At 35.8% G+C, this 22,446-nt stretch overlaps 3 protein-coding genes across 10 annotated transcripts in view; 2 read left to right on the forward strand and 1 right to left on the reverse strand.

The window, feature by feature from the left end:
- Nucleotides 1-3,270, forward strand: part of LOC125041375 — a 16,231-nt gene extending 12,961 nt beyond the window's left edge. For 4 of the 5 annotated variants that reach the window (XM_047636264.1, XM_047636266.1, XM_047636263.1 and 1 more), the window contains exons 7-10: nt 647-886; nt 1,853-1,936; nt 2,214-2,373; nt 2,786-3,270. In XM_047636264.1, coding sequence (XP_047492220.1) covers nt 647-886; nt 1,853-1,936; nt 2,214-2,373; nt 2,786-2,858 — 557 coding nt within the window. In that variant the 3' untranslated portion in view covers nt 2,859-3,270. The remainder of the gene's footprint in view (nt 1-646; nt 887-1,852; nt 1,937-2,213; nt 2,374-2,785) is intronic. The other variant, XM_047636267.1, reaches the window with a different exon arrangement.
- Nucleotides 3,271-3,827: 557 nt separating this feature from the next.
- On the reverse strand, nt 3,828-12,202 carry LOC125041376 (solute carrier family 25 member 35-like). 4 transcript variants are annotated; one of them, XM_047636271.1, is made up of 8 exons: nt 11,876-11,933; nt 10,485-10,671; nt 9,880-10,089; nt 9,588-9,654; nt 9,288-9,439; nt 8,579-8,693; nt 8,093-8,274; nt 3,828-6,920 (listed from the first exon to the last, which is right to left on the reverse strand). In XM_047636271.1, the coding sequence occupies exons 2-8, from the start codon at nt 10,647-10,649 to the stop codon at nt 6,882-6,884; spliced, it is 930 nt and encodes a 309-aa protein (XP_047492227.1). In that variant the 5' UTR covers nt 10,650-10,671; nt 11,876-11,933; the 3' UTR covers nt 3,828-6,881. The 4 variants fall into 4 exon arrangements, with proteins under 4 accessions (XP_047492227.1, XP_047492224.1, XP_047492226.1 ...); XM_047636268.1 differs by lacking the exon at nt 3,828-6,920 and having other exon boundaries at nt 7,674-8,274; nt 11,876-11,934; XM_047636270.1 differs by lacking the exons at nt 3,828-6,920; nt 11,876-11,933 and adding an exon at nt 10,782-11,015 and having other exon boundaries at nt 7,674-8,274.
- A 5,186-nt stretch (nt 12,203-17,388) lies between these two features.
- Nucleotides 17,389-22,396, forward strand: LOC125041382 (mannose-6-phosphate isomerase-like). The gene is given in 10 exon segments (XM_047636284.1): nt 17,389-17,409; nt 19,000-19,177; nt 19,587-19,735; nt 19,982-20,123; nt 20,323-20,487; nt 20,806-20,973; nt 21,186-21,355; nt 21,357-21,389; nt 21,630-21,816; nt 21,819-22,396. Coding segments are annotated over 9 exon segments (1,230 nt in total). The 5' UTR covers nt 17,389-17,409; nt 19,000-19,008; the 3' UTR covers nt 21,866-22,396.
- The last annotated feature ends 50 nt before the right edge of the window (nt 22,397-22,446 follow it).

Raw genomic sequence — 22,446 nt, forward strand, 5'->3', positions numbered from 1 at the left:
TCACTTTGTAATAATAGATATATTGACAATGATCGGCTAATAAGAATAGCTTTTCATAGCATATGGTGATAACATATATTTTATCGAGACATTTCTGTTCATGGTTGTCACTGCTGATTTGTCTAACTTCACTCATTATTTATCCTAACTTCATTTGGACTCGTTCTAGACTCATTCCCAGTTTCGTCTTTATTGACACTCATTCAAACTTCATCTTCAAAATTATTTTAATTACACTTTTCACTTGTTAAACTGTATTATTCTAAACCTCATTTTCCTTTATTCTAACTTCTTTACAACCTCGGCACGCCTTCAGTTTAATTCAATTCTCACTCATCCTAACTTCTTTCTTATTCATTATAACTTCGCCCTTATCGATTTTACCTTCAAGATCCTTTATTCCTACCACATTTCCATCTCAATTTAAACCAAACTTCATTCATACATTTTATCCTGTCCTAATTCTCACTTTACCCCCCCCCCCCCTTACCCGCCTCCTATCCACCCTCCTAAATTGATGAGCATTCCACTCTCTACCTCACCCCCCCATCCACCCATCCACCCATCCACCCATCCACCCATCCACCCATCCACTCGCCATACATAACTCATTCTTAACTCATCCTCCCTCCCTCCCCCCCTTCAGCTGAATTCGACCTCCTGTACCTCTACATGCAAGACCGCTTTGGCCTCACGCTGCCCGAGTACTCACGCTACCTCGGCATCAAGAATATCGTAAACGGAATCTCTCTCCTCATCATTTTACCTTCCATGAGGCGGTTCTTCGGCCTGAGTGATGTCGCGTTGGGCATTCTTGGCGGGCTGTCTAGGGTCGCCGCGTTCCTCCTGCTGGGGTCGACGTCTTCGGGGAGACTCGTGTATTTGGGTGAGTTTCGGTTGTGTGGTGGGGGGTGGTGGGTGGTGGGGGTGAAGGGGTGGTGGGGGGTGAAGGGGTGGTGGGGGGTGAAGGGGTGGTGGGGGTGAAGGGGTGGTGGGGGTGAAGGGTTGATGGGGGGTGAAGGGGTGGTGGTAAGTGGGTGGGGAATGAATGGGTGGTGGTAAGTGGTGGGGGTGAGGAACTGGTGGAGGGTGGGAGAGTGTTGGGGGAAAGGAGGGAAGGTGGTAGAGGGTGAGAGAAGAGGGGAGCGGGAAAGGGGGAGGAAATGAGGAAATGGGGAAGCTGGAGGAGGGGGAGGAGGATAGTGGGGAAATGGGAAAATTGGAGAAGGTGACTGAGTATGTTGTAATCTTTTTCTGTCCTGAAGTACCGTAGTCCTGTACATTTGCGTGAGGTTCAGGTGTGTGATAAGAGGAAAGGAAGGGGTGATGGGGAGGTGGAGGGTGAAGGGAATAGAGGAAAAGAGGGGGGGGGGTGTATGAAGAGTGAGGGGGATGAAGGGGGGGTGTATGAAGGGTAGGTGGAAGAAGGGGTGAAGAGTGGATGAAGTGGGAGGTGGAGGGTTAAGGGAATAGGGGGAAAGGGGGGGAGTGTATGAAGAGTGAGGGGGATGAAGGGGGGGGTTGTATGAAGAGTGAGGGGGATGAAGGGGTGAAGAGTGGATGAAGTTGGATGATGGGGAGTGAGGGAGGAGGGGGATGAAGAAGTAGGTGGTAAAGGGGAGGAGGAAAGGTGGAGAAAAGATTAGGTTTTGTATTTGGAAATGGGAATTTGTATAATAAATACTATATAGCATATAATTTATAAATTATTTTTTCCCTTTCTGTCGTTTTGCTGTTTGAAGCATAATTCAAATCCAGAAAAAAACTGTCCCAAACTACTCCCAGTTGTATAAAAAAAAAAGAAATTATCTATAAAGATTTATATAAATGCTTTTTTTTCTCATATTCACAGTGCCATTCCTCGATGTCTTCGGACAATATTTGTTTGTTGTTTTACGCTCTGTCATTTCTTCTCTTGTGGACAAAGAGGAACAAGGTAAGATAAGATATATAAATATAAAGTTAATGTTTTTTTGTGTATAGACTTAATTTCTAGAATTATTTTCTGATATTAATGTACATCTAAAAAAAAAAGACACAAATCTATTTTTAAATCACATCACAGTAAATCCAGATCATCAAGAAAAAAAAACAGCAGTAAGCAATAAAATATAGATTACTATTATTTCTTTTTTTTTTATAAGACTGAAAAACTATAAACCCACATGCAGAAAGCTCTATGACAAATCTCCGTCATCACTTTTCTCTCGCAGGTCGTGTCATGACGATCGTGTCAGCAATGGCTCAGCTGTCCTTGTTAATGGGGTCGCTGATCTTTGATATGCTTTATCCTATCTTTGTTTCCCTCAATCTTCCTGGAGCGACCTTCCTCTTGGCTGCGGGTTGCCTAGGAACTTCCACAATTATTCTTGGGTAAGGAGATATCAACGGATTATGCAAATTTTCTTTAGATTATTAATATTTTTCTTTATATTGATATTTTTCTTTATATTACTATTTTTCTTTATATTAATATTTTTCTTTATATTACTATTTTTCTTTATATTACTATTTTTCTTTATATTACTATTTTTCTTTATATTAATATTTTTCTTTATATTAATATTTTTCTTTATATTAATATTTTTCTTTATATTATTCTGTAGTTTGATTAATAATAATGTTATAAGGGCAGTATTTATAATAATATCTATTGAGGGCAATAATGAAATGCTAATTGTGATGTTTTTATTATCCAATTGACATCAAAAGTATTACTAGTGATAATATTAGTAGTAGTTGTAGTATTATCATTATAATTGTAGTTTTTATTTATACACTGCAGATACGTGAACTGGCATCTCAAGAGAGTAAAGAACTGTGAAGAGCTTCGACCTCTAATTCAACCAGTGGAGTAGAATATGATTAGTGTAAATTAAAATTTGTTTGTAAACATTGAGAGAGAAAGAAATAGTTCTGTCTTCAATGTTGAAAAATGATGTTTAAGTCCAGAGAGAAAGAAAGAAATCTTCTTGAAGGAGAAAATGATGTATAAATCCAGAAAGAATGAACACTCATTTTTGGATGTTGAAATGTGATGTATAAATCCAGAGAGAAAGAAATTGTTCTTTGATGTTGAAAAAGGATTTATTAATCCAGAGACAAAGAAATGGTTGATTTTTTATGTTTAAAAATTACTATGAATGTTATCTACATTTTTTTGTCTTATTTCAGCATTCCCTATCAGTGAATTGTATATTTATATTGCTGACTGTGTAAGTTGTAAATATACCTAACTTTAATATGATTTTATATTAAATATTTTTTTTTTCTGGTTTGTCTTTCTTTTTTAACCATTATATAGATGATTGCAATATTCACATAAAATGTAACATATAATTAGAATCTCCCAGACACTTGTATATTAGACCAAAAATGCTTTATTCACGGTAACAGAAAAGTATGTAAGCTGGAAAGCTCAAAATCTGTCACTAAGCAAGTCTGAAAATTCACTTACTTTTGCAATAACTGTTGGTTTTTTTGTTGTTATGTAGTAGTTACAAAAGTATCCTAATCTGGAATAAATTATATAGCAAAAACCTTTCGAGTAGGTCCAGCAACCATGGTAATAAGATTAAAGTTGCAGTATATCAAATGTTACTTCAATTGTTTTCTAGACCTACATAAAACAATGTTTTTGCTTAGTATGATATCAACTGAGTAGTGAAATATAATTTTAGATTTTCATTATTCATGCAATTTTATTTTATTTCAATATTAATTTTCGTAGAGATTTCAAATAGTTTATTACTGATGTTTACGTAATGTTTACTAGTTTTCTAAAACAACATCCCTTTATACAGGAAAGGAAAAAAAAACAAAATACAGTGAATTAGGCTCATTTAATTGATCATTGTGATATTTGTGTTGGTCTTTTTTTTAGCCCACTGGCCACGAGTACATGTACTATCCGCTGTATATTTTGTGAATTTTGTTGCACACAGATGGCTTCACAAGTCCTCAACCACCAATAAGTCAATTAATAGCTCTTCATGAACACCTGATTTCCCCATTCCTTTTTTTTTGTATTGGAGAATATTATTTCCTGACACTATTAATATCAGTAGTATTCTATTACTGCTATCATTATTGATGTTATGAAAATACTAATAGCAATAAAAAGAAGAAAAGAATGATAAATAGGTGAGAAAGGTAGAACTAGTAATGAAATCCAAGGTGATTAAGTACTTGTGAAGCAATCTAAGTATAAACAATAAGCTAAAATCACAGCAGACATGGAATGTATGCCATGTCATCCCAGCACAGTGGGGCAAATACAAATACTTGTACCATTTTCAATTGGCACAAAAGACTACTATTGGAACACTGCCCAATTTTTGGCGAGGTGGACTGAGGTGCAGAGTGGAAATACAAACACAACAATTATTAAAAGATAATCGATCTTACAGTTAATACATATTGTGTATATATGCATGTGCTTTTTTTTTATTAATACTGAATTCAGTATACTGAGCACTCTTTTTCTTCATCTTCCTATTAGTGAACTGGATCTATCTTGCAAGCTCCTATTAGTAAAGAGACTCTTACACTCAAAATCCTCATTTTATTTTAATTGACCTTTTTTTCATTTAAAAACAATCTATCTATAAAAACATCATCAAGACCAAATTGCATTACTCCTGCTTTTTAAGACATATTTAAAAGTCTTTTTACATTTTCTATCACACAAACTCAGGACTAAAAATGTACTGTGGAGATATTCTGCAAAAAGGCTGCAATTCACATAAGCTTATCTGTTTGTCCAATAAAGATGGTTAAAACATGCATCTTTCTAACATTTTCAATTATTTTTTCTCTACTGCTCCTACGCCTGATTTCACAACTTTGTTTTACACTGTACTCTCTCTTAGGCAAGGTCTTACATAACATATGTACAAATATTAAATAAAAATAAAGTGTTTAACATATATATAATCCCTTTGCAACATAGAAAAATATGACAATATTTTTTATAGTGATCTTACACTAGGAACCAAACCTCTACAATTATCGTTACAGTATATAACTGATTTTACATAATATCTTGCTTGTAATAATACTTGTGCTGTGCAAACAAGATTTTGGAAAATACTACACTAAGAAGAAACTAAAGGTTACTGAAAATCTCAATGATTTTGCTTAAACAAATCATTACCAGTAAAATTACTTTATATATATGTATATATGTGTATATATATATATATATATATATATATATAATATATATATATGTGTGTGTGTGTGATTATACCATCTCTAAATTTGGAAACAGTAATATAGGTATTTCCATAGACTACATGCAAAATAAACTGTTTAACAGTATAACACTGTTTAAAAAGGTCTTTGAACCTGGCAACAAACAATTTCAATTATTATATATGTGGAATACCATTCTCAACATAATAAAACATAGTTACCCATATTTCTAATTTCTAAAAACGAATGACATAATCAAATGTTTTATTTACTTTGCAAAAATTGTATAATGAGTGCTGATTCAAGATATCTATTCAACTGTAATTAAGCCTTTGTTTTATTAATAATACACTGGAGCTATAATTTTAAATTTTCTTTTAACCAAATACAATATGGCTTACTGTCTCTACATCTATATGGAAAAAAAAGAATCTGCAGGATATATTCTCTAATAAACTTTAATGCTTTCTATATAAAACAGAAAAAAAAAAATTACTCATAAAACAACAACAACAAAAAACAAATTTTTCATAGATGCTGTGACTAATATTCTTTGTGTAATGATGTAACATATGGACCCTTTTACATTAGCTGCACCTTGAAACACAGTGACACATAAAAAGTGTTCTTTGTTTATTTCCATCTTTTTCCTAACCCTGTGTCCTTGACCTTATCATGATAAAATTGTAGATTGAAAAAAGTTTTATAAAAGACAATGAGCTCATAGTTGGAATTTCTCATACTTTCTAATTATTTTTGATTTCCAGTAAGCTGATTCTTACTTTTGCATGAAACATTGTGAAAAAAAGGACATATGACTGTAGATACTTAATAATGGCAGCAGATACCAATAGTGTTAGTTAATGTAACTGACTTGGACCTTACCATTAATAACATGACATTGCAGTAATACGCTAATATGTTATAATACAATTCAATACACTTACAAGGACAATGAGCCTCTGCTGTAAATAGTTTTTCAAGCTCTGCCTGAAATAAGCTTCTGTATTTCTGTACATTGATATTTGATATTGTACTTTGATATTGCAATGTATCAGCTTACTGTATTTTCAGTCACATGCCACTGTGTTCCTTGATGCCTCATTTGATATCTTGTACTTTTCAGTACTACGTGGGGTATTGACTAGCAAAAAAATATTCACTTATCTTTGCATTTATATGTAAAGGAAGTTACATGAGCACTTTATATAAAATTATTATGAATAATAAATGTTACTTGCAATCAAAATCTTTGCAAATGATAGTTAATGTTCCGGAACTTATATTCCTGAACAGTATCTCGATGAGATTAAAAAAAAAAACTGGAATATCAAAATAACTAAAATTTGTATGATTTAAGTAGAATATACAAAACCTCTGATGGAGCACTATTCTCCTTGCATAAAAAAATTCTACATAACAGATGGCTTTCATGAAAAACAAATTAATATACAAGATTATTTACACCTATAAAATAAAATCTATTATACAAAAATATTCTATACACAAAACAACTAATAACAATAAAATATATGACACTTTTTTGTGCTGTTCACATATTTTAGCTAAGGCAATTAACCGTGCAAGAATTATAGATCAGTACATTTATGTGGACATCTTAATATTAACTACTAACTACTATATGATTACCTGCATTACATTATGCAATAAACTCACTTTCAAGGTCATGATCCATTCTTATCGGCATCATGTTCTTCCCTGTACTGAAAAGAAAGCATTTTCCTTTGTTAGTTGCTTGTAATGAATTAACAACCTTAATCTCAGGACTACAGAGAGGGAATGTAAATGAGTGATAATTCGTAATTAGTTAGGAAACTAGAGCCCAACACCACAGCTGATATATCAAGGTGATGAAATTGAAGGGAACTGTGGTAGCAAGAATAAATGACATTACTGATGTATTGTATTAATAAATGCTATCATATATCAATCATGAAGGATGACTAAATGTTAATAATCCCAAAGCCTAACGAATATAGTATGAGCAAATATTCATCACAGTATTCCATAATATTGTTACATAAGCAAACACTACAGGCACTGCTATTTCCCATAAAATTATATTAGGAAAAGAAGAAAAAAATAAGGCATGTCGTTCTGGGTAAATTATACATCAGTCATGATATAACAGCATGTTAACATGCATAAGAAAGATAAATAGAGACAGAGACAGTGAAAGAGAAAGAGAAAGACAAAGAGAGATACCAACAGAAACAGACAGGGAGTGAGTCAGAAACAGACAGAGAGAGACAGAAACAGACAGAGAGAGAGACAGAAACAGACAGAGAAAGACAAAGAGAGATACCAACAGAAACAGACAGGGAGTGAGTCAGAAACAGACAGAAACAGACAGAGAGATAGACAGAAACAGACAGAGAGAGAGAGAGAGACAGAAACAGATAGAGAGAGAGAGAGAGAGAGAGAGAGAGAGAGAGAGAGAGAGAGAGAGAGAGAAAGAGAGAGAGAGAGAGAGAGAGAGAGAGAGAGAGAGAGAGAGGAAGAAAGAGAGAAAGAGAGAAAGACAAACTTCAAAGATGAGATTCCAAAATATCTATCACCAAGAATCTTCCCGAACCTCTGGACTCATACAGAATCAAAAGCTTTAGTCTTTATTAAAACCCAACAGCACCACATTCTTTTTAAGCAGTTATCCCAGCGACTGATGGATGGGAGACACATCTGACCCCTCTTCTGATTGATGGACAGCATCCCTTGGAACTGTTCTTATTGTATCAAAGTGGAGAGAAATAGATGGTAAGAGAGAATCGTGCACTTTTTGCCTATCGCTCCCATCAGATATCGGTGAACCAATGCCCTCTACTCTTATCGGTTCTTCTGTACTTACTTCCCCTTCTTCTCCATCAATTTGACTCACTTTTAGGAAGAGTTTCTGTAGATGATCCCAGAATATGAGGTTGAGGAAGCTGTGCGGACCAATCCTGAAGTAAATAGCAGACCAGCCCTTGTAGAAGCCCCACACACCCTCTGTCTTGTAGATCTTCAGAATGCAGTCAGTGATGCCCTTGTATAGCAACCCACGGCCGTGTTTGTCTAGTCCTGCATGCGAATTTCATATGAATTGAAAAATCAAAATAATTTGTGACTAGGGGGGAAAAATAAAGTGAGAAGACTGTGCTGACATCATATGAATTGAAAAGATACTGATCACAATTGCTAAAGGAGAAAAAATATCTCAGGTTCAGTATGATTCCGTAAGCACTCATAATGAAAAAAAAAAAAATGCCTTTCAGAAGATTATATCTGTATTTTACACACATGAAAAAGAAGAAGAAAAAAATTAAAGTACATATCCATATTCTTTGTCATTTATCATATTATCAAGCTAAAAGGCAAAGCTTACCTTGATTGTAAACTCTTGTTGCAACAACATCAAAGGGACTCATACATGATGCAATCACCAAGCCACTAACCATAGCACCAACAAATGTACTTTGCCAACTGTCTCGTGAATACAACTGAAAGGTAAATAAATCTAAGTGAAGCAGGCCGAGCTGATACAACAATCTTTACATTACAATACTTCCTTAACCATAAAATGTAATCTTTGCTCAAAGTTATATCTTTAACTTGACTATAAGATACTCATCTTCAGGATATATTCTCAACTATGAAATAATCTCTTAAGTATAGAGATATTCTTAGCTAAAAATATATTTTCTTAACCCTAAAATATGCTCTTTACATTAAAATATATTCCTGATTATATAAAAGCAAATATCTCAAATTCTATCTTGGAGAAAGGGGAAATAAAAAAAAAAAAGGTATGCTGGCTTATAAAGGTCTTAATATTCTTTCTATTCTTTCACAGATTAAGACAAATATCTACATATCCCAATTAATAATCAGTAATTCATAAGTCCCTGTTAGGTTTTGAACAGTGCAGCAGAAGGATCAATTAAACTTTTGCTTTGACAATTCCCCCATACACAAAAAGCACCTATCATTTTACAATGTAAAATTCAGTACTTTCCAAGATCCTAAATTACTGCACCTCCACATACTCAAACAAACGTCTATAATTTAGAATACAAACACCAAGCAATTTTCACCCCATAATGGTCGAGCCAATCCTTGCTTTTTGAGTAAGAAAAGAGCTGTGCAGCTGAACCAACACCGACTCTAGGTATGGAGGTGGTTGCTCCTCTCCATAATCCCTTGACACCTTCTTGATTGAAAATTTTGTGCAGTGCAGATAAGAATCCTGAAATTGTGGGGAGAATCAAGAAGCTTGAAAGGAGTAATTCATTACTACAGACTATCTATCTAATACCTCCAATACAGAATAATAAATTATTATATTTCTATACTGGAAAATTAATGCCTATGATCATCTCAAACAGCAAATATACCTTCATGTTTGTGCTGGTGACCCACAGCAATTGACTCAGCTGCATGTGACTGTAGGTGAGTCTTCACCTAAAGAAGTGAAAATAAAAATATTAGAAACACACCATAAACAAACCTAGCACATTATATATCATACTTGGTTGGAATTATCATCATGAACAGATGAAAGCATGAATGATCTATCAAAAATATATTAGGTTTCATGATCAATGGTAAATCAGAACCAACAATCAAATATTCAAAATTTCTTGTACAAAGACTGACAAAACATTACTTAAACTACCTATTACTCACAAGATAAAAAGGACTTCCAACAACACCACCAACCACGCCCACAAAAGCTCCAGCTGCAATGCAACCCAGCGATGACACACTACCATCGGCACGAGATATGATTCCTGAGTCGAGGATCTTTCTGTACAGTCCAAAGCGCATTCCATTCATGACTACTTGATATGAAAGAGCCGGCACTAGTCCCTTCTGGAGTCCCGATATCCCATCAGCCTGTAAAAGAGGGTCGGCTGAGGGTATCCTTTCAAAGAAATGTAGTTCACATTACTGAAAAGTTTCTTGACTTCACTCTGGGTTTGTTTAGAATTTCATAGGGTGGAGATAAAGACTAAATAACGATTGTAAATATCTTTGAAAGAGGGACTGGTAGAATGACATATGTATGTAAGGTTTATCTCATAGAAGAAAATGAAGAGAACTATAGCTACAATGTTTCTGTTTCACTCAAAATAGATACATTACAAACTGGGTGAAACTTGAAACACAATCTCTATACTAAAAAAAAATCAATAATTTATCAAATTTTCTCACAACAAAACTTACTCCTAACATTTTACAATACCAAATATATAATTAAAAAGTGTAAGGATTCTACACCGACAACATACCTTTGCTACAGCAATACCAGCATGAAGTATGTTCCTGTAGATAATAGTGTACTGCCCTCTAGCCTTTAGTTCCCCCTGTAGCTGCATGCGCGTCTTGAGCACGTCCATGGGGTTGGAGAAAATGCATGCCCCACAGGCTGCTGTTGCCCCTATGACAAACTCCATTTTCTAAAATCCCTTTCACTGCCTGGAAAACATAATAATGATATTCTGGGTGAAAGCTGAAATTTTCAATTCAGTCACTTGGGAAATTAAGACAAGATTATCAAAATGGCCATAATTTAACTGGTTTCTTACAGTGTCTGAAGTGCGTAGGCCGTGGCATTACTTGATGCCCTCTTATTCTAGATGATTATCAACTAGAGATGCAAAGGCATATTTATACTGATAGTTGATATAAGCATTATACATACATGTGAAAATTCTGTAATGGTACATAAACCTTTTTTCATTTATATTTCCAATTACGTATGTGACAGTAATGTACAGTATTTATAGTTTTCCACAGATAGATCATGCAAGATTAGAGTAGTCTAGATTAAGTTAGTTAAACATTAGCATGGTGAGGTAAATTATGTAATTCATGGAAGACACTCAACTATCCTCCACTAACCACTACCACAAGATAAAGCTTGTAGACCTCATCAAATAAGGGATCGCTCACTCTCTGTCTGCCAGAATATGCAGTCATGTTGAAACTCTGACTATAATTCATTCATTATAGTGGATTAGAGTAGATTACTGCCAACATATCTGTGCAATATAACACCTGTTTTGAAAGCCTACTCTGCTTATCATCAAAAGTTATTTTTAGAAACCAAAGAGCTATACAACACACACATTAGTAATGCCATAATTAACTGTTGGCTTTCCTATAAAACCCAACACTACTTCACCATATATACTGTGGCAAAATAGAGCTTGCTGGCAATTTATCACCTTATAATGAACTAGTCTATGCTCTTTCGCACCAGAATCAATGAGAGCTTTGTAGGCCATTTTCAGATTGTGGGTTGGGCTTGGAATTACAAGTCTTCTATGACAGATTACAATAAGTTTTAAGATTATTTTGATAAAGAAAATATAATCACAGTACATGGATAAAGTCCCACACTTGAATTTCCTAACATTTACTTCAATATATTCTGTAACTGGGAAGCTAAAACGTTATAAAAAAAAGAAAAAAATCTAAAAAGAGTACAAAGCTAGGCTTTTGTAGGCTTTCAAATGAACAGCATATATACTCATTCCTTTTAACCCCTGTAATTAGAACATATAACTCCCTTCCTATTCATATTAATCTTTTTCAAAGGTATTACCAATATTAACACCACCACTCTCCTAAATATAAATTTCAACTCAAATAACACACTGTAAATCACGATACTCACTTAACAAAACAACAAAATCACAACACACATTCAACCCAAGGTCATTAACAAGTACAACCATCCCCCTTTACAATAATTACTACCACAAAACTCCAATCAAACTTCCCAATTAAACCAACAAACAAACAAAAACCCTCCCCCCTTTCCTCTAACCAAACCAAAGTAGTTAAACCCACTGACAACAAACCATACCTTCAGAAACCAACATCAACCATCAGGTACTCGATATCATGATGAGCTTTCGTTAATCACAGGTAAACTCGGTCTCGATTTCGTCTGCAAGTTACGTAATGGACTGCGACTCCGGCTCAGCGAACAGGGCGGAGCGAACACCGTGGAGCGAAGGCGAAGGGGAGGGGAGAGAGGCGGAGGAGAGGGGAGATAGGCGGAGGGAGAGGAGAGAGAGGTGGAGGGAGAGGGGAGAGGGGCGAAGGAGAGGGGAGGGGAGAGGGGCGAAGGAGAGGTGAGAGGGGCGGAGAGGGGAGAGAGGCGGAGGGGGAGGGGAGAGGGGCGAGGGAGAGGGGAGAGAGGCGAGGGAGAGGGGAGAGAGGCGGAGGGAGAGGGGAGAGGGGCGGAGGGAGAGGGGAGAGAGGCGAGGGAGAGGGAGAGGGGAGAGGGGCGAAGGGGAGGGGAGAGAGGCGGAGAGAGAGGGGAGAGGGGCGGAGGGAGAGGGGAGAGGGGCGAGGGAGAGGGGAGAGGGGAGAGAGGCGAGGGAGGGGGGAAGGGGAGAGGGGCGAGGGGAGGGAGAGGGAAGAGGGGCGGAGGGAGAGGGAAGAGAGGCGAGGGAGAGGGAGAGAGGCGAGGGAGAGGGGAGAGAGGCGAAGGAGAGGGAGAGGGGAGAGGGGCGAAGGAGAGGGGAGAGAGGCGAGGGAGAGGGGAGAGCGGCGACTGAGGAGGTATTCTTCGTCTGAAATACATGTGTTTCTGAAGAAGATATTACCGGCCAAACCGCTCTTTTGTATTGTGAAGATAATCATTATCATCTATACCTTACACACACACACACAACACACACACACACCACACACACACACACAAGCGCAATAAGGATACTGTAATCTTAAAGATAAACTTATTGTACCCTGATTCACCGTCATGCCCTGTCACCCATTTTATCGTTAGCAACAGTGAATCTCACATTTCACAAACAGAGCTTGAGCTAAACATTTGTAAAAGTTCGACAAAAACACTTATCATCAGTGAGACAAAATCCTGTAGAGACTTCAGTCATGAAGATCAGACAGAACAGCTCTAGTGTGAAAGAAGTTTTGGTTATTTCTTATGGACTCAACGAGAAGCCTGTTAAGTAACTAACCGAGTGAATTGCATTAATGGGAGAGGGGAGAGGGGAGAGGGGCGAAGGAGAGGGGAGAGGGGAGAGCGGCGACTGAGGAGGTATTCTTCGTCTGAAATACAAGTGTTTCTGAAGAAGATATTACCGGCCAAACCGCTCTTTTGTATTGTGAAGATAATCATTATCATCTATACCTTACACACACACACACAAGCGCAATAAGGATACTGTAATCTTAAAGATAAACTTATTGTACCCTGATTCACCGTCATGCCCTGTCACCCATTTTATCGTTAGCAACAGTGAATCTCACATTTCACAAACAGAGCTTGAGCTAAACATTTTCCTGAAAGTGATGGGATTTTCTTTATAAAAATCAACTCTCATTACATGCCATTTCTTTTAATGGTTATAATATATATATATATATATATATATATATATAAATATATATATATTTTTTTTTCTTTTTTTTTTATAACAGATTTACAAGGGAGGCTTAGTTATTTTTTCTACTAATTTGTGCACTCTTTAATGGTATATCGCGATCTTCATGACTGCATTATAAATAATTCATAACAACAAAAGGAATGAAATATAAAGAGATTTTCAGCGACCAACACCACTACCACTCCAGCATCTATTACCAACAACTCACTGATCATAGGATTACTGTTCTTGTGTTGCCAAGTCTACTGTTAAGATGATAGCAAATTGTAAAAGTTCGACAAAAACACTTATCATCAGTGAGACAAAATCCTGTAGAGACTTCAGTCATGAAGATCAGACAGAACAGCTCTAGTGTGAAAGAAGTTTTGGTTATTTCTTATGGACTCAACGAGAAGCCTGTTAAGTAACTCACCGAGTGAATTGCATTAATGGGAGAGGGAGAGTTGAGGAGCAAGAGAGAGGAGAAAAAACCTTGAGAGTTATTCGTTGCTTGTTACAGTCATAAATCGATCAAGAAGACACACAAGCAATACTGGGATAATACCGTCCCTGTTTTAAGGTTAACAAAAGAATGCTGTGTAAATAGTCCTACAAGTAGATTCCTTCACTAAGTCCGTATATATATATTGTTTTCACTAAACTGGAAATCAGAATATTGTATTTTGTTTTAGTTGTATTCGGTACATTACGTAACATTATTGAATGGGTGTGTCAGGCAAGATAAAATTCGCCCCTGACGCAGAATAATGTATTTATTGCTTAATTCAGTCCATTGAGTAAAAAGAAAAAAGACTTTACGTGTTCCTTGCATCTTTGTTTTCTTACTAACCCACTGCACTAGGTAAACTTTTCCTACACAGAGACCAGCAGTATGTGTATATGTGTATAACTATAAATGCGGCGGTTTTCCTTTCTCTCACTTTGAAAAACTGACGAGTATTATTTGAAATTAAAAATTAAGGAATGATACAGATTTTTTTTACGATTCTGTTCTTTTTGCTATTCCTGGTAGTAGTATATGATTTTCTTGCAATCTTCCTATGCTCCGTTTTCCAATGCACACATCAACACTCATTGTAATGGTTCGCAGTTATGATATATAGTTTGGTATCAAATCGATGAAAAAAGGACACGAATTTCTGAATTTCATTTACTTGATATCACTGGTCAACTTTATCCAGGAAGAGAGAGAGATAAAGAGAAAGAGAGAGAGAGAGAGAGAGAGAGAGAGAGAGAGAGAGAGAGAGAGAGAGAGAGAGAGAGAGAGAGAGAGAGAGAGAGAGAGAGAGAGAGAGAGAGAGAGAGAGAAGGGCTATGTATCATATATCTACATTCCGTAAACACACTACGTAGATAACCCTAATCAGTAATAATGTAATTCACAAATACATCAATGCACAGCCCTTATTATACGAAGCGGAAGCACCTATCCTACGTTCCAAGTAGACCGTTTCTGTGCAACTGCATTAGAGGCAACTTTGCTAGGTAACGATCAGACGACGGCGTGGCGCCTGCCTGTTGCGTGAGAAGCTCGTATTTCCGTGCAAATAGAAGCAAGGCAAAGATTACGGATTACCAGGGGCGTTATTTCAGCTTTTTCTTGGGGCAGGGGGGAGAGGGGAGGGTAGCTAGCGAGCGAAAAACAATAGGCTGGTTGAAAAATTAGATATTCAAGAGGCATTTATAAGTCACAACCAAAACTATATAGGTGTAATAGAGGGGAAAAATCAACAGAATGATAAAAGCAAACTATCCTATTGGCCCCTGGATGGGTAAGGCAGACCTTGCAAGGCTACTGCAATATTCGGTTGGACGCGTAACAAGCAAGGTCTCGGTACCTGTCTGGCTCTTCATTATTTATAAGTTACTAATCATTCGATCTTGCTTTCTCCTTCCGAAGTCTTGAACACCTTTCGATTATGTAAATCAAGACTTTTTAATAGGCCCTCCCCCTCTTTAACCTTCTCCATTTCTACTGGCGTCCGAAAATGACTAATTTCCCTCCCGTTCAAATGTCTTGTCCTTGAACCATAGACATGAAATACCAGCCACGGCCAAGGTCGAACTTATTCATGACGTTGACAGTACGTTACACGCTTTACTCCCAATGAAATGACTGCTGTACTGTTTTAAAATAAACATGATACAAGGATGGTATACTGGTAAAGCAAGACTGACTACTGACCATTTTTCTGAAGCCATTGTTTTCTGAAGCGATTGTTTGTTCATTTCTACCGTTTTCAGGATAGAAATGAACAAACAATGGCGAAAAATGCTTTGCCTGCGACCAATTTTACTGCACGAAGGGTAAACTGCACAATTATAGCTGAAGTCAGTGTGGCAAAACGAAATACTTCTTTGATGCATGCAACAGAACAATCAGATGTTGCATATACACTACATGTTGTTGCTCAACTTGATAAGAAATAAGAGAGAAACATTATATATATTATATTACACACACGCACACACACACGCACACGCACACGCACATGCACACGCGCACACACACAGACACACACACACACACACACACACACATACATATATATATATATATATATATAAAATGCATGTATGTATGTCTAAACATATATGCATATATATGTATATATATATATTTATGTATATATACTTATATGTATATATTTATATATATACATATATGTATATACTGCTGTATAAAGCAAAACATACATAATGAAGGATATATATATATATATATATATATATATATATATATATATGTGTGTGTGTGTGTGTGTGTGTGTGTGTGTGTGTGTGTGTGTGTGTGTGTGTGTGTGTGTATAATGTATGTATGCATGTCTAAATATATATATATATGTATATATATATATATATATATATATATATATATATATATATATATATATATACATACACACACACACACACACACACACATATGTATATACTGCTGTATAAAACAAAATGTACACATAATGAAGGATATATATGTGTGTGTGTATATATATATATATATATATATATATATATATATGTGTGTGTGTGTGTGTGTGTGTGTGTGTGTGTGTGTGTGTGTGTGTGTGTATAACTTCCATCCTTTTCCTACTTAATTTACACTGTACTGTTATTTTACGACTCCTCTCTCTCTCTACAGACACTCACTAGGAAAAAATAACAGGAAAATTCCCCACTTCCTTAGTTTCCTGTTTTAAACGTTATCTTACATACTCAGAACGTAAGAATAAACTACTATCACACTATATTCATAATGATGGATACAACTAAGAAAAAAAATACCCTCAACAAATTATATCAATATAGTTATCCGTCCAAAAAACAAAAAGCTCATTCAAAAAAAAAAAAAAAAAAAAAAAAAAAAAAAAAAAAAAAACGGCGAGCGATAGGCCCGGCAAAAGAAAAACAAAAAACAATAACGTAACTGGCAACTCAACCGGCAGTGAGTAAAGTCACGTCACGCGTCAGCTGATTCATTCACCTTCGCGTCACCTTTAAATCTGCATTGCCGGCGTGGCATAGGCCTATTTCCCAGGTGGTAATTGCTGGTAAGAATTGAGTAAGGGTTGAGTCATTGTTGAGCTGGTACTGTGATGTTTGGTATGGTTTGTGCAATATGGTTTTATGGAGGTGTAACTTGCAACTAAAAATTGGATTGTACACACGAAGAAAGTTGCTTCAGGAATTTCCCAATTTGAGAAACTGACTGCCACGTCTTCAGCAGCCTGTATTATTTACGGTGTTATAGAACTGAAATACAGATGTTATATCCCAAAAAACTGAAATTGTCATTAGTATTGTTAATATAACATCATTGTGTACTGCTTTATATTTTTCAAACAATAATATTTGTTGATATATGACCTACTTTCTTGAAAGCAAAATGTTACGACAGTTTATTATAGGCAGATGGAAGGATTCATAAATCTTTAAGTTCATTATTCCTTATATAGGAGTATAGAACTCTTTATTCATTTTTTATATATAAACAACCCCTGTATTGTGGAAGAGGTGACACTGTGTTGACTGTGTTAGGAATTTGTATGGTATCCTATTATGGTAGATGTTTAGAATAGGACCATGAAAAGATTTGGATAAAGAAAGGTAATAACCATGTAGAGTGCAACACACATTACTAATGGTTTTAGAATTAACATGCAAGTTTTAGAAATAAAACCAGAATTCATTTTTTTATAAACTGGGAGTCTGGGGACTGTGACTTAGACCAGTGATTCTTGAGTCTCCACCTTTCAGGGTATGGCAAAGGCAAACAAACCTCCACACTGTACGTGATGGCAGGACAGAACTTGTATATCACTAAAGATTTATTATTATTAACGATTTTGCTCTGGATGGTTTAAAAGATCTGCATTGCTCATGCACAGGGCACTTGCCCTGTGATTGGTAACTTTAAATGTGTTCTCCAGAGAGTATCTTATCTTATACAGTTTCTCTCTCTCTCTCTTTCTCTCTCTCTCTCTCTCTCTCTCTCTCTCTCTCTCTCTCTCTCTCTCTCTCTCTCTCTCTCTCTCTCTCTCTCTCTCTCTCACACACACACACACACACACACACACACACACACACACACACACACACACACACACACACACACACACACACACACACACACACACACACAGTTGAAAGGAAAGATTCGATGAAGCCTCAAGTTCATGGTAAAGTTCAAGTTTTCTTTCACCCCCTTTCCTGATGGAGGGGTAAGAGGTGAAGTATAAGGATAGTGGGATATGGAGAACCAGGGTAGGCCAGGGTAGGACAAGTAGACTTTGCCAATGATAGTTTCTCATTTTGGGTAGAGGGTGAGGCATAGTCTAGCTGATTTACGTGATTGGTAGGAAAAGGGGTGGTTTGTGGAACTGTAGAATTTCTAGGGCAATATATGGAATCTAAATAATAGAGCCAGAACAGAATACGGGGATCACTCAGCAGCAACTAAAATAAAATGGAATTTTGATGCCAACATCGGTGGCACAGTATATTTCACTGCCAGTTCATGATGTCGAAACTGGCGTAACCATATAGATAGGGTTAAAGGAACTAATCCAAGCTCTGTCTTATTCGATACATGGGAGGTTTGTGTTGATTCTGATGAAGCCTGAAGCATACACATCATAGTGTTGCTTTTTTTAGACCTGTTCTAAATAGTTACCCAGATATATAAAATGTTGCTATTTGAATGAAAATATTTTATTAATGTTTTAAATCATTATGCAGATGACTGTACCAGTTAGTATTTTTTTAATGCAAAAAATTAAGATTTTAAGATTATAATTCAGACATCTTTTCAGAAATATATCATACTACTTATCTAAAAAAAAAAAAAAAAATTGATGATTATAGTTTTCTGCCCATATAGACAGTAAACATGGAACTTCAGTGTGCTGTCCAGAAATATGCCTGGGGTGTTAGAGGGATGTCGAGTAGTGTGGCACAGCTTGCCAAGGCTGCCAAACCTGAGCTTGAAGTAGCTGAGGAACAGCCGTTTGCAGAGCTGTGGATGGGAACGCACCCTAGTGGTCCAGCTGTTATAAAGGGTGAGCAAGTTCTCTATGATTTAGTGGATTTTTTTCTTTCCTTTTAAAGCAGTTCTTGAATATTTTCTTGTGCAAACTTGATTATAGTTTTCAAAATATGTTTTTGACTAGCATGTTGAGTATTTTATATGTATGGATGGAATGAATATGTGATCATGTTTCCTTTCAACAAAAGTCATTTGTTTATGTATGTGTGTTTACTCATATATATGAGTGTATGTATGCAAATATGCTGGTGCAGCTGTATAGTTGTAATTTATATACATTTGTTTTTATAAAGTAAAATATATTTAGAGTAAAGGGATAAGGGCACTTTAGCACATTCCTCAGTATTATGACTAGAATAGGAATATTATACGTAATTGTTAATGCACTGAAAGAGTAGTGCCTTATTATATTTTAACCACAGGTACTGGTGAGACTTTGGGAGACTACATAAGCAAGCATCCTGATGTCTTAGGATCACCTGTTATCCAGAAGTTTGGCAAATCTCTTCCTTATCTGTTCAAGGTGTTAAGTGTAAACCAAGCTCTGTCCATCCAAGCTCACCCAAACAAGGTAATTCTTATTAAGTTTAGGATCTAAAGGCATTGAAGCTATTTTTTTAACAAGACATGTAGGCTATTACAATGAAATCTTCAATATGTGACAATCAGTACAGTTGATTGGGATTCTAAGGGGGATTTAAAGAATAATGGGCCAATTCAAAACCTTATTTACAAGGCAAATAGAAAAATGGGAGTAGCTCAATTATTCAGTTTTGTTTTTATCTTCATTTATTTTTATTATAATCATGTTTTGCAGAGTCATGCCGAGCAACTGCACAAGGACCGTCCTGATGTGTACAAGGATCCAAACCATAAGCCAGAAATGACCATCGCCCTCACACCATTCCAAGCTCTGTGTGGCTTTAGACCTGCAGAACAGATTGTAAAGCATTTAAAAGGTCATTATTCAAGAGTAAAAACCATAGAGGAATAAGTATTTAATCATACTTTAAAGTCTGGATTTTATTGTTGCAGTTTTTTTGTTTTTTTTAGGATTCATTCTAAAGATAGGAATAGTATGCATATCTGTACATATGTTTTGAGATTTAGAAGATCAGTGTTTTAAGTGAAATAATCTTGTGTTTTTAATTATTACAGAGATTCACGAGCTCAAGAAGGTAATTGGAGATGCAGCAGCTGATGCATTTATTGAAAATCCGACAGAGGATAATTTAAAAGGTTGTTTCTCAGCAATGATGAATGCATCGAAAGACACCATTGCCTCTGCTCTTAGTGAATTACTTCAGAGATTCCCAGGAATGGGTAAGTACCATATTATACTTTAATGAGTATTAAGAAGAGTTAATTTTATGCTGCAAAGCTTGTAGAATGATATGTACTGAATGTGCATTCAACATTATGTGTATATAATATTACTGAAGTAAGAAAAAAAACAAAAATTAATTTCAAAGATAATTAGATATTTATAACTTCCTTTTTTCTTTCCTGGGTTTAATATTTATTTTGTTTTGCTAGTTTTATGACTTACCATCAATATTTTTGTGATTCATATAATTATTTTAAACATGTATGAATCTCTGTACAATGAAGTTTTGAATATCTTTCCATTTTTTTTAACAGACTCAGGAAAAGGCAAAGAGCTTCTTAGGGAACTGTTTCTCACACTTCATGAAAAATATCCTGGTGATGTTGGCTGTTTCTCCATATACCTTCTGAATTACCTGACCCTACAGCCGGGAGAGTCAATGTTTCTTGGGCCTAACATCATTCATGCTTATTTGCTGGGAGGTGAGGCTTTGGATCTGTATTAGTTTTATGGTCTGATTTTAAGGAAACAATGAAAAAAATAATGTGGAATATTTATTGGGCATATGTCAAGAACGTTTGTGTATTATTATGTGTGTGCTGTAGATATAGATGTAAAAAATAACTGTAATTATATAGATGTGTAATTCTTTTGATAGTATTATTGTTTATTGATGATATTTCTCTGATCTAAGATTGCATTGAGTGTATGGCCTGTTCTGACAATGTTGTTCGAGCTGGACTGACACCTAAATACCAAGACGTAGAAACATTAGTGTCGATGCTCGAATATGGAATGGTTCCAGCTGAGTCCAGGAAGTTCCAAGGGTCCAAGGTCGACCAATTCACGACTTTCTACAATCCTCCCTGTTCCAGATTTTGCAGTTGATATGATTGAGGTATACATTGGCTTGTTGCTGTGATTTTTTTTTTAACCCCTTTCAGATAAATTGTAGATTCTGGTCCAGTTTATTAATGGAAATGTACATATTGTTATTTGTTTTAATGGAGACTACCAAAGTTATTTTTTCTTGAATGATACTCTAGTTCTCTTTCCTAGTCTTGTATTCTAGTTCTCTCTCCTGAACATATATCCTAAACTTCCTCTTTTTCACCGTTCTTATTATATCCAATCACAGGTTCCAACTAGTACAAATGAATTCACCCTGAGAAAGGTGGACAGTGCCAGTATCCTCTTAGTAGTTGAAGGAGAAGTGGACAGTGTTGAAGTGTCTCCCCAACCTGTGGGAGACGTGCCAGTTGCGACGTCAGCACAGCGAGGATCCGTCTTATTCCTGGCGGCTGGGCAGTCTTTATCACTGAAATTCAAAGCAGGATCGAGCTTCTGGCCTTCCGTGCTGTTTGTGTCTTATAGAAGTGCTATTTTACAATTGTGCTTATAGTTTTACACAAAATTGGTAAGATATTAATACAGATGTGTGATGTTGATGTTCGTGCACATCTGTGTGATTAGTTTATAGTTGTAGTTGACTTTGAATGTTGGTCATGGTTTTGGACTTATGCAATGGAATGGTATGTTTTTTGTGCACAGGGGATAAAATAATAGTATTAAGGTAATAGCAGAAGGTGAAAAGAGAGCCTATATTTAAATAGTTTAAAAAGTAGTAGTATTCATGAGAAAATGGATTATTATGACCTTAATCTGTAAATTCACAAATATATTGAGGTTAAGCCTTTTTTTTCCACAATTGAGAAAAAATATTTCTTGTTATGAGTGAGAGACAAAATTAAGCTTAAACATATATTCTTATAATGTATTTTTTATATTTATTAGATTACTTATCTGTTATATCAAAAATTAAAACCAAAGACCATAGATCTTATCTTAAAATTACCAAATTTTCATCCAGATTCCTGTATAATACATTAAAAAATAAATGAAATAGGATTTGTTTTAATCTCCTTAACATTACTGTGAACTGGGTATATACAAAA

Source organism: Penaeus chinensis, chromosome 30 (assembly GCF_019202785.1).
Source record: "Penaeus chinensis breed Huanghai No. 1 chromosome 30, ASM1920278v2, whole genome shotgun sequence".
NCBI lineage: Eukaryota > Metazoa > Arthropoda > Malacostraca > Decapoda > Penaeidae > Penaeus > Penaeus chinensis.